Consider the following 12,143-nt stretch of genomic DNA (forward strand, 5'->3'; position numbering starts at 1 on the left):
GTTAAGCAGTTCTACCAGTGGTGTATTTTATGAGCAAGCTGGTGTGATTATGTACGTATACTGACAATGTCACGACCCAAAATATATGAGCCATGGCTACTATCTTTGTTGAGAAGGTATTCATTGAGTTATATAGATAGATAGATAGATAGATAGATAGATAGATAGATAGATAGATAGATAGATAGATAGATAGATAGATAGATAGATAGATGGTATTACCATTGTGGTAGTGTCCAAAAACGATGGTCTGCTTCGTTGTAAGTGGTTAGAGTAACAGAGCGTTGAAAAGCGCGCCTGATATCTGTGACAGCATTAGGAAATGAGTGTAGACGCGCGTTCATTCATCTCGTCTCCTCGTGCTTACTCCAGCCAATGAGCGCGCAGAAACCACCAGAAAGCCCGAGATATGACTCTGGATCTGAATCTGCGGGACAGACACTGTACCTCTCTCACTGGACCGGCTCGGACGCAAATAGGAACAGTGATAACTATTTTGACGACAATATTTTCGACAGAACTCCATTTGGATACTAATGAATATTAAATATTTTATATGGATGCTTCTGTTTTCATTCTGAGTAACTTTATCGATTCTAATGTGGAAAGATACACTAACGTTACTTGAATAATAATAAAATAAATAAATGATCTCACGATTTGATATGAGCCTGCGACCTTTTATTTCCCTTTTTTATATATTTTTTATTATTATTATTTTGATTTGGAAACATTTACAAACTGACCGTGTTCAACATGCGAGAGTTTAAAGGAGTTGGAAGCGCGTCCGCGGCGCGCCGTGAACCTAGCGTCACCGCTCACAGGATTTACCTGCCCTTCATCTTACTGCTGCTCATGTTTACTCCTAGCGTGGACTCGTCTTGGTGGTAAGTGTTTATTTAAAGTGGCACAAGAGTCCCTCATTGGCACTGATTAATTTATACCTAAAATAGAACTAACAAAGCTCCTAATAACAAGTAGCCTACGATCATTGAATTCATATCACAATCCAGGACCATAACAACAACTCATTTGCGAATGAAAAACAATAAAAATATATGAATTTCATTTTAAGATCTCGTTTGAACATTGTTTGATAATCTGGAATGGTTCCAAATTCATGATGGAAATTCCTAGATCAGTATAAGGAAGCAGAATTAAAATGAACTGAAGTTCAGAGAAATTCATTTGAATGTAAGGATTTAACCAGAAAAATAGAGTTTGTCTATAGATGAAACCATTGTAAAAGCGTGTTTAAATTTAGTTTATATATAGGCTACATCATATTTAATATAGCATTTCACATTTGTATAGGTGGAAAAACACGTAGATTTCCATTTTGCAATAACTCAAATTCCGACTTCTGTTAGTCACTAGATATGACTCAGGTCATATCATCATACAAATAAATCTGTCAATAATTCATTTCCAGCTTATATAAAAATACTTTTGAGAGTCTAGATTGACATTAACATTATGGAAAAAGTATATAAATGTATATAGCTAATATAATGCTTGTGGTGTAACATTTATATATATATATATATATATATATATATATATATATATATATATATATATGTATGTATGTATGTATGTATGTTTATATATATACCAGTTTGGTTCATAGTCCAGAGCATGATAAAAAAAGAGCGAGCAGTTAGTGATGTACAGTTAGTAATATATGAATGACAAAAATATTAAAGTACTAAAATGGCAAATAAACAACAAAAATCTATAAGTATAATTACACCAATATTACTGCAAAAGTCAGATAAAATGAGACAATCAGAAAGAAAAAAGCTCTAGATTGCAGGTGATGGCAGAAATGCATACACCACTGTTTAATCTCAGGCAGTTGTTAGCAAATACAGAGTCTAATGTCTTTGACATTGATCAACACTTTCCAGACTGTTTTTATGACACGGCTTGTCTGGATCAGAAGACTTACTTGTATGCTGAACACAGATAAACACACTTGCTAGGGTGTTTTGAAGTGATTTAGTTCTGAAGTTATTGCTTTTCATCTCCATTTCTTCACTGTATAACACCAGACATGATGACACAATGGCAGACTTCGGCTTTAAAAATGTCTCTAATTGCAGCATTCATAAGTTCCCCATCATGTCTCAGAGGTAGCAATATCAACATAGTCAGAGCACTGCCTAGCACCCCACAGCTGAGTAAACAACGTAATCTCATGTTAATCTCCATGCTATTTTTTGATACTTTCAATTAAAATGATTGCTGGGTTTCTCTCATGATAGTCAATAATACCGTATTTCATGAATAGGAAAAGAAGGGTTATCATTTGTGTCATCTATATTGAAATAACTATACGTATATTGCCCCTTTGTGCCCAAAACCATGCAAGCCAATTGTGATAAATATCTCTTCGTTTCTACGGTAATTTATATTATGGGGATTGTTGTCATCATTGCAATCAATTCACACGTAGCAGTTTTCTGGCTCATGTGTAGCGGCCTTTCCCAATCCCAGTCGCATACAGCTGATAAGTGTTCTGGAGCGAGATTGTGTTTTCATATGTCAAGGATCAACAGGGCAGCCGTGCAAAGCCGACAACAGCAGGCCCTCCCATGGATGCTATAGCGAGAGGAATCAGTCTTTCATTGGGCCTTATGTTTGCACTAGTATGTCAGTGTGTGCGAGAGAGAGAGCGATAGGACAGCCATAAGAGGAGTGGAAATTGTTCAGTAGTTTGTACGGAGTGTTGTAACACAGACCCAGACATGACTGAGTGGATAATGAGATCAGGGAAGGAGACAAGAGCGCTTGAGCACAGCGTAAACCTTGCCTATGGTGTTTGTGTGTGCCCTTGAACAGGAAGAGTCCACCAGGTATTTGTCAGATTGTTTAGCAGGAAACCTGCAACATAATGACAAATATCAATGTAATATTTGTATGAACTGATTGTTTGATTTGTATGTCTGTGTGTTTTGTTTAGCTTTGTATTTTTCTATAGCTTTCCTTTTATGATGTATGGTGTCATTGAGTGTTTTGAAGGCTGGCTAAAAATGAAAGGTATTATTATTCAAATTGTAGGTTCATGCTGCACTCTAGACATTTGTCAACACAGAACCGTGGGATATGGGACAAATTGGGATATATCTAAGTGAGGGAGTATGAAATAGCCCTTAAAAGGTTAATTTGTCTAAAAATGAAATAATTAATCATTTACTTGTCTTCATGTTGTTCCAAACCTGTATGACTTTTTATTGATTTCTGGAACATAAAAGCAAAATTGGACCCTACTGACCTTCACTGCGTGGAGAAAAAAAAAAAAAAGAGACATTTTTCAGAATATCTTCAAGTTTTTGATGACAGAATTTTCAGATGCAGTGTCATGGCAATTTGCAACTATTTTTTGTTTTGGCGAATTGGTATACAACATGAATTCATACAATCTTATCAGTCGCAAAGTTTAATGAAATGGGTTTGGGGTGGACCTTTTTCAAAAAATTGTATACTTTTGTACGAATCACATCATGCAAATTCATATGAAATGGCCACCTTTAAAATGTTTACATTTTCTCATGAGACTGGGTTGGAAGTTTCATTTTTGGGTAAAAATGTATTTAAGAATCTGTGAACAGAAATTTTTGTAGACACAGTAAAGTATCATAGCCTCATTATAGCAATATATCTTAAATAAAGTATATATATAATTAAATAAAGAAACATTAAATATTTATTTAAGATTAAATTATTTTATTATCGGTGAAAAAACAGACTGAGACATGAAAGTAGCACATCTATTGGAAATCAGCCGGGCGGGAAAACAGACAATTATTCAGTTTAGTGGTTACTATGCAAAAATATTTGACCACAGAATGATTTACTAGCCAGAATCAAACATTCCATAAAGCCGTGTATTAAATTGTGTCTAACATGAACTTTGAAGATTAAATCTCAAATACAGATGACCCAGAAGAGCAGGCTAACTAAAACAATAAAGTCAGTTTCAAACGTTATTGATTAAATAATTATGCATTAAATTGATTTATAATCACAAGACATTGGCCAACTATTGCGATAGTAATGGACATTTATACATAAGATTTATTCATTTAGCAGACACAACAGTCAAATGTGACTCTGTTTGTTTCTGCAGGTACATTGGTGCGTTAGGTGTACGGGTCATTTGTGACAACATTCCAGGGCTGGTGAACAAGCAGAGACAACTCTGTCAAAGACACCCAGATCTCATGCAATCCATCGGAGAGGGAGCCAAAGAGTGGATCCGAGAATGCCAGCACCAGTTCCGACACCATCGGTGGAACTGCAGCACGCTGGAGAGAGACCATACTGTGTTCGGCCGTGTCATGTTACGCAGTCAGTGTTTGTGTTACACTTTATTCCTAACAATGGCTGAGATCAAACTCATACAGTAATAAGACATAACGTACATGAACTATGCAACCTTGTATCATGTATAAAAGCATCATATTCTATAAAGTATCAAGCTTTATGCAGAGGTGAATATTACCAAACCAGAGCCACCCCAAAATCAAAAGAAAGGTGTGAGATTCACCCATGCATATTTTCCTATAAGGTGTACAGTAAATAGCGCGACATTACCACTTTACATGATACAAGAACAAATCTGTATAAACCATGAAGTCAATGGTTGAATAGAGGTGGGGGAAAAGTCTCCACTTCCAAAGAATAGGCGAAAGTCTGACAGAGAGTGGATATTCTCCAAATACAAGTGGCTAGTCGGAGGGGGTTCTCTACAGACTGATATATAAACAGTAATAGGAGATGTAAATATTTGTGCAGATGACTCTGGCAGAAAGACAAAGCTGCTCTTTTTGACATATCACCCTCGGTTCTGGCTCAGTGCACGAGCTGGAGGAGGAAAATTAGCAAAATACGGGTCATTTTGCACTACATTGGCAAAAAAACACACCTCAAGGCTATGTGTGTAATCGACAAAGGCAAACTAAAGGTGAAGGAGTGTCATCTTAAATCAGTCAAATGTCTGAAAGTTCTCGGGTGGCCTCCTGCACTTAGGCCAGCCAAGGGGCTTAAAAGTAGGGACGATGTTAGATAGCTGATATAACAAAAGCACAGTGGATTTCACACTAAAGTAAGAGCCTTATGCCTCATTAGCTTGCTTGGTGAACTTTTTAAATGTTAAAACACTTTCTGTAAGCAACTGTAACCCAGCTGACACTAAACGCAATATAAAACGGTGTGCATAACCTATTTTGGTGCAGAAATTATACACTAACAACTTACTTTTGAAGCATTACAATATAACTGCATTTTTAACATGCTAATATAAAAAATACCCACTTTTCTCCTCCGTCAGGTAGCCGTGAAGCAGCATTCGTTTATGCAATATCCTCTGCCGGTGTGGTTTATGCCATCACCAGAGCATGCAGTCAAGGAGAGCTGAAGATTTGCAGTTGTGACACCCACAGGAGAGGCCGGGCGAGAGATAAAGAAGGAGACTTTGACTGGGGCGGCTGTAGCGACAATATCAATTATGGTATCAAGTTTGCCAAAGCTTTTGTGGATGCCAGAGAGAGGATGGTCAAAGATGCCAGAGCACTGATGAATCTGCACAACAACCGCTGTGGGAGAATGGTAAGTGTCAAAATTGCCACAATTGACTGATTCTCATTGCAAAAAAAAAAAACCCAAGTAATCAGCTTATGATCCTGAAGGGGTTTCTAAAACGTGTTCTAATATTAGAAAATCTAATTGAGCTTATCTTTAATCTGGGTCATTGAGTGGTTCATAGTTCATGAGTTGAATTCTGTTTTCTTTAGGCAGTAAAGCGTTTCATAAAGACTGAATGCAAGTGTCATGGAGTCAGTGGGTCATGTGCTCTCAGGACATGCTGGCTGGCTATGTCTGATTTCCGGCAAACGGGGGACTACTTAAGAAAGAAGTATAATACTGCTGTTGAGGTCACAATGAACCAGGATGGTTCAGGCTTCATGGTTGCAGACCGAGATTACAAGAAAACGACCAAAAATGATCTAGTATACATTGAGAACTCTCCAGACTATTGTCTAATGGACCGATCAGCAGGTAAGGAACCACCAAAATATTGAAATGAAAAATACAAAATTAAAAATTAAATATAAGTGATAACTCAGCACTCAGACACATTACATTTAAGACTGATGAAGAAAAATTTGCTCATTCATTAGTAAGTAAAATATACTTCATTTGATAATCTTTTACATTTTAAAGTGTATTTAAAGTATTTTGTTATAATTTATAATTTTTTTAATTTTGAGATGAAATACTGTATGACCCAGACTCGAAAACACCCAGTTGTCCCACGGAAACACTATAGTTACCATGTAAAAATTTTCTGAATAAGTGAATGGCTTATTGACTCACAATGGAATAATTTTACTAAATGGAAAATAATGACCCTGATATATTCTATATCTGCATTTCTATATTTCAGGCTCTCTGGGAACAGCAGGACGGGTGTGTAACAAGTCTTCCAGAGGCATGGATGGCTGCGAGGTCATGTGCTGCGGCCGAGGGTACGACACCACACGTGTAAAACGTGTGAGCAAATGCGAGTGCAAGTTCAAATGGTGCTGCGCTGTGGAGTGTAGCGACTGTGAGGAAACTGTGGACGTTCACACCTGTAAACCAGATAAGAAACCCGACTGGCTCGATTTGACCTGATTACCATGAACATGACCAATAAGCAGCTGCTGGTGCTTTTCCTTTCTCAGGTTTTTGAAGTGGACCACTGCATTGTGGAATGTGTAATTTATGACTATAACACTATGATCTCCACTTGCAGAACCCTGAACTTTATCTGCCTTCAATGATGCAAGCTCAGAGATCACAGGCCAGTCTGGAGCACTGGTAGACGCTTGGTGTCATGGGAAATCATACAATGGGTATTGTCTGGTGTTTAATAGAGTGAACTGTGACTATGAAACAATCCTTTCACTATTTTCAAACTGTAAAACACATTTTACTGATAATATGTGTGCCTTAACATGGAATTATGTTTTTTGGACAGCTTTGATAAATGTGTGGAGTTTTAGGGAAAAAAACTCAAACATTTTCTCAAAAATGTATTTTCACGCCAAGAACAATTCCACTTCATGGTCCAAAATAATACTTTGAAGGGTGCTGTAAAAATTTTAAACAGTGATAAATGTATTTCCCTTCATTTACTTCATGGAGCATAATTTTGATACATGACTTCTGCATGAAAGAATTAGAAAAATGTTACATTTATGGTGACATCCCATTGTCACTGCAGAGAAATATATCTTTAATGTTATCTTTTAATGCCTAAGCACTTAAACACCCCTTCAAATATGAGCACTTTTTTTTGGTTTGGTAGAGTTTAGTTGCATTAAATTGTCTATGATAAAGTCAGTATTTTCCCTGATGGATTTCTTTTTGAAATGTGATGTCTTTCTAATAAAGTAGCAACTAAACGAGATATCTTCAAAATAAATTTAAAGATATACCAGCTACTCAAAAATAAAACAACAACTCTGAAGCTGAATGGCCTTTTTAAATGTTTTACTGCTTGCTTCATATAGATGTCCTCGTGTAAACCCCACACTAACTGTCAAATCATTGCTCAAATAAGAGCAGCTCACTGAGATTGAGCAGCAAAAATAGTCAGGTTAGCATGACTGGCATTCTTCGCCATTCATTTTCCTGCCCTGAATAAAGCATCTTAGTTTGACAACATGGTTGTTTCTAAATTTGCTGTTATGATGGTCAATGAAGTGCTCGGGTCATCACGATGGTCAGCAATGCGGTGTCCAAAATGGTGGCACCATAAATCAAATGCAACCTGAAACTTTGTAAGGTAAAATCGTGGAAGTTCATTTTGTTGTTGTGCAAGCTGCAGTTGACGAAAGAGGCCAAAAAGTAAAGTCGTTGCTATACAAACAGCATCCAAACAGCAAGTGTGTTTTTTAATATTTTAAATATCATAATACTTAACTATTTTGTGAGCTTTAATGAACTTTCAAAGATTTTTCAAAATTGTTAGGAGACAGTTTGTATATCATGGATTAGAATTATTAGAATTCACAATTCAGACTCATGCATTTCAACCATGTATTATGCCGCAGTTCCTAAAACAAAATCTTGTTTAGGTTTACTAATTCGCCAAAGCCAATGTTTACCCATTTTTGGCACTTGGTGAGTGTTCATTTTGGCCCCTGCACACAAGTGATTCTGATCTCAAGCCATTCTAATTGGTGTCATATTTAAAGACAAAGCTGCTTGTAGCTGTTTGACCGGATATGTTTTCGCCTCTGTAATTCTTAAATCAAGACTGAAGTCTCAAGGGATGCCAATAGCCCTCTATTGTTGCTTCGTTTTCAGCATCCCTTCCAAAGATACATTTTTGCTATTGCGGAATGTCAGAAATTTCCCACAGTTGGTCTGATTATGTTTTCCGTTGTTCAAAAGTTCCACCTCACACCTCGTCTTTGCCAGAAAAACTTCTGTGTTGAGAAAGACTTGTGGAAAACATGTCAGAGTATGTTTACTTTTGAACATTGTAAAATTACCCCCTTGGCAGCGTGTAACCACTATGTGGTTAGTGTTGAAATTTATATATGCTCCTAAACAGAATCGGCTAACATTTTAATTAGTGCACTAATCCGTACAAGGACATTTTGATAGAGTCAAGACGCTGTACCCCAAAATAGCATTCATGACTTTTATTCTTCAGCGAGGACTTTGTGTATATTCGTTGAGCCACATGTTCTCAGAGCCCAATACGTGTGTGGTCCTTACAACTGCATTCGTTTTCAGTCAATTGTCTAAGATAACAATCTTGTTATGCTGAAAACTAACCAGCTGTTTCAAACTATAGTTATACGTGAGATAGATGTTTTTGCTTAAAGTGTCTCGTCTTAAATCATGAAAGTGTGTTCAATCGAGTTGTGCTTATACTTTTCTGAGCAATATTAATAACAATGTTCATATGGCAAACAAAACTAAACGTGACATTCAGTGGATTGCTTTGGTGCACCCACCTAGACCCAACACACTGAAAACCTTTCAGAGCATCTTGGGAACTGCATAGAAATGTCCTGTCAACCACCAAAAACACCCTAGCAACTGAAAACTGAAACCAACACACTGAAAACTGCAGCTTAGCAACCATGCAACAGCTCCATTCACAAGATCTAAGCATAATGGTGATCACAGGTTTTGCAAAAGCAAATGCTATTTTAGTCTCTTATCCTCAAAATTCTCTGATATAAAGCAGTTACTGGTAAAAATACATTTGCATCCGTACGAACACTCTGCTCGTACAGAAATGCTGCATTGGGAACGGTGTACTTCCCACTGCAGACTTTAGTCCACAGATCCAGAGCAAGTGTTTGGTCTTGAGGACACATTTATAGGGGAGATAAGCATTATATATATATATATATGTGACCTTTGGGGACGAGTATGGCTTGGCTCGAAGAAGCGGCCGGGTGGGAGCGTAGGCTTGCTTCCTGTCAGATGGAGCTTACCAGGCCAACAGTGTTGGATTAACACATAAAAACTCTTATCTTGTGAGTCAGCTGGCAAGAATGTAGCTCTTCCAAAACTTCCAAAACAGAGGCACAGCAGCACTACTGTGAAGAGCTCTTTATTTTTGTGCAATACTCTAGCAACCACCCAGAACACCCTAGCAACCTCATAGCAACACACTAAAACACTAAACGTCAGAACACCTTCTAGTATTCTAGTCCCGACTAGAAAGAGAAATCTTAACTATTTTACACTTCGGTAAATTCATACAGTTTGATATTTTGTCCGAAAAAAGCATAAAATGCAACCCTAACCCCATCGCCAAACCTAGCCATCAGTGGGGCGTAAGCAGGTCATATAAAAATATACAAATGAGAATGTAAAAAATCAAACGAATTCATCAACAATTTGCCAAAATGTAAAATAATTCCAAAATGCCATGCAAGTGTGTTGATATTAGGGGTTGCAAAGGGGTGGAACATTTCTGAAAACTCTTTTTAGAAACTTTTGAAATTTTTGAGAAAGTTCAAGGAAATTTACCAGAAATGTTCCTCCTCTTTGCAACCCTAGTTGATACGGCTGGTTCCAGGATGCCTCTCCTCAACAAACAACATGATTTGAGGTATCACGCAAATCTATTACCAAATAGTGTAGGACAAGTTACATGTTTTAATTTCCTATTTAGGGTTAAGTGTTTGGTTAGTTTGGTACATTAACATGACATCAATTTACTGAAAATGGAAATGTTTTTGCTTTGTTTTGTTTTTTGCAGAATTTCATGTACAGATCATGTACGCAGATCCACAAAAAAATAAAAAAAAATAAAATGACAAGCCAGTAGTTATTGATGCCACTTTGTAAAGAAACACTACACGCCTTCACACATACACATTTGTTGTGTACTAGCGCATGTCTATAGACTGAAAGTTGAATTTTATAGTTACACAGAGATATTAAAGGTATCGTTTTCAAAACCGTACACTTTGAAATTTGTTTTCAAAAGTGTGTTTTCTCGGGTCCCCAAAATGCAGTTGTGTAAATGAATGGCCAAAACGCATACAAAGGGTAGTTGAAAGCAGTGTAAAGCCCCCAGCCCTTAGTAAGATCTAAGGCAATCATAAAATAGTCATGATACACTGTAATACAGACACAGCTTTAATTCAACACAGCAAAGACTTGCATAGGATCTCATGAGACAGTATTTGCTGCAAACACTATTTGCTTGGTTGTCACAAGATTTTGTTCCACTCAGTAGCTTAAGCCTGCAGTAAACTGCCAACCTGAACAAATCCAGACCCCTGGAGAGTGCCAGTTAAATGTACTTAATCCAGCTGTCGGGCACCGGCTCTGTCAGGGCCTGTGATGATATCAAGTGAAAAATGTCCTCATCCTTCACAGCTATTAGCCGGTTTGTTTTCCCAGGTCATTAACCTCTTTAAACAGCATTTGGTTGTAAATATACCCAGTGGTCGAATTGAAAAAATTGGGGGTTATGAGATCGAGTATTTCTTTGTTGGGCAGGATTCCCGCTGATTACAAAATTTCAAAACATTTTTTAAACACATTTTGAGCATATTATATCATCTGCATTAGCAGCATGATTTCTGAAGGATCATGAACTTAAGAAATGGTTGCTGACTATATTTCATATTTCAAAATATTACAGTTTTACTCTAATTTTGATCAAAGTTAAAAATTACACTCTGAGAAACTGTAGTAGTGAGACGACAACATAAACAGTTGTCATAACGAAATAACCTTGAAATGATCGCGTTCGCTATTACGTAAAAAAAGGTGGATATGATGAGACAACTGGCAGCATCTTATATACCTTATATACCCTCAGCCTATATATAATTTATATATAGGCTGAGGGTATATATTTAACTGAATGTTTTGTACTGACCTGCCATCCACATAACACCTCCCGCATGCACCCTACATTTGCCTTCTCATGGGAAACGTCATTTCTAAAAGCCCGCCAAAAAGCCTACCTGAGTAGGCACCACAACAACTGAAAGAAAATGTTTGAGAATGCAAATAATGATTCCTGCATAAAAGATAGTTGTTAAATTAAAATATGACTCTTTATTGCTGTAAATCACTCTTGCATTTTAGAAAGATGCTAGTTTCTCAGTCCCCTGAACAGAATAATGATTTGAATCCCACTCAGTAGAAATCAAATTCATTTAGCATTCAATATTGTGGTGAAATATCCCGATAAGTCTTTTCATGGCTGACAATTATGTTAACATCTGCATCCATATTTTATATGATTTCATCAACTATCTCCCATTCAAACCAAGAACTATGACTATAAAGAGAATTATAACAATAACTATATTAGCATCCACTTTAACGCACCGTAATGTTCTGTTTATTATAAATGCGTACTGAAATTTTGTAGTATGCTGCTTTAAATGCTCAAATTCTTTGAAGCTGTATTCTTTTTAACTGGCATTATTTTGTATAAATCATCAGCTGGTAAAAATCGTTCTAAAAGTGTTTCCAATTATATGGTTCCTCTGTGCCTTTATTGTTATAGTTGTGGTGTGAACAGAATGATTATTGAAACTTTAGTTGTAGTCCTTGGTGTGAACTGGCCTTAAAAAATGTCATCCAGATATGTCTCA

The 12,143-nt window shown here is 36.8% G+C and overlaps 1 protein-coding gene across 1 annotated transcript; it reads left to right on the forward strand.

Moving 5' to 3' along the window:
• Positions 1 to 429: 429 nt before the first annotated feature.
• On the forward strand, positions 430 to 8,130 carry LOC128015906 (protein Wnt-2b-A). The gene is made up of 5 exons (XM_052600154.1): positions 430 to 887; positions 4,133 to 4,353; positions 5,336 to 5,613; positions 5,799 to 6,063; positions 6,452 to 8,130. The coding sequence occupies exons 1-5, from the start codon at positions 757 to 759 to the stop codon at positions 6,679 to 6,681; spliced, it is 1,125 nt and encodes a 374-aa protein (XP_052456114.1). The 5' UTR covers positions 430 to 756; the 3' UTR covers positions 6,682 to 8,130.
• Positions 8,131 to 12,143: the final 4,013 nt, after the last annotated feature.

Source organism: Carassius gibelio, chromosome A6 (assembly GCF_023724105.1).
Source record: "Carassius gibelio isolate Cgi1373 ecotype wild population from Czech Republic chromosome A6, carGib1.2-hapl.c, whole genome shotgun sequence".
Classification (NCBI taxonomy): Eukaryota; Metazoa; Chordata; class Actinopteri; order Cypriniformes; family Cyprinidae; genus Carassius; species Carassius gibelio.

Bases quoted from the DNA above. Each gene is read 5' to 3' on its own strand.
- LOC128015906 (XM_052600154.1), top strand. From the start codon at position 757: ATGCGAGAGTTTAAAGGAGTTGGAAGCGCGTCCGCGGCGCGCCGTGAA. The intron at 4,354-5,335 runs GTCAGTGTTTGT...CTCCTCCGTCAG, and splicing joins CGGCCGTGTCATGTTACGCA to GTAGCCGTGAAGCAGCATTC. The intron at 6,064-6,451 runs GTAAGGAACCAC...TCTATATTTCAG, and splicing joins TCTAATGGACCGATCAGCAG to GCTCTCTGGGAACAGCAGGA.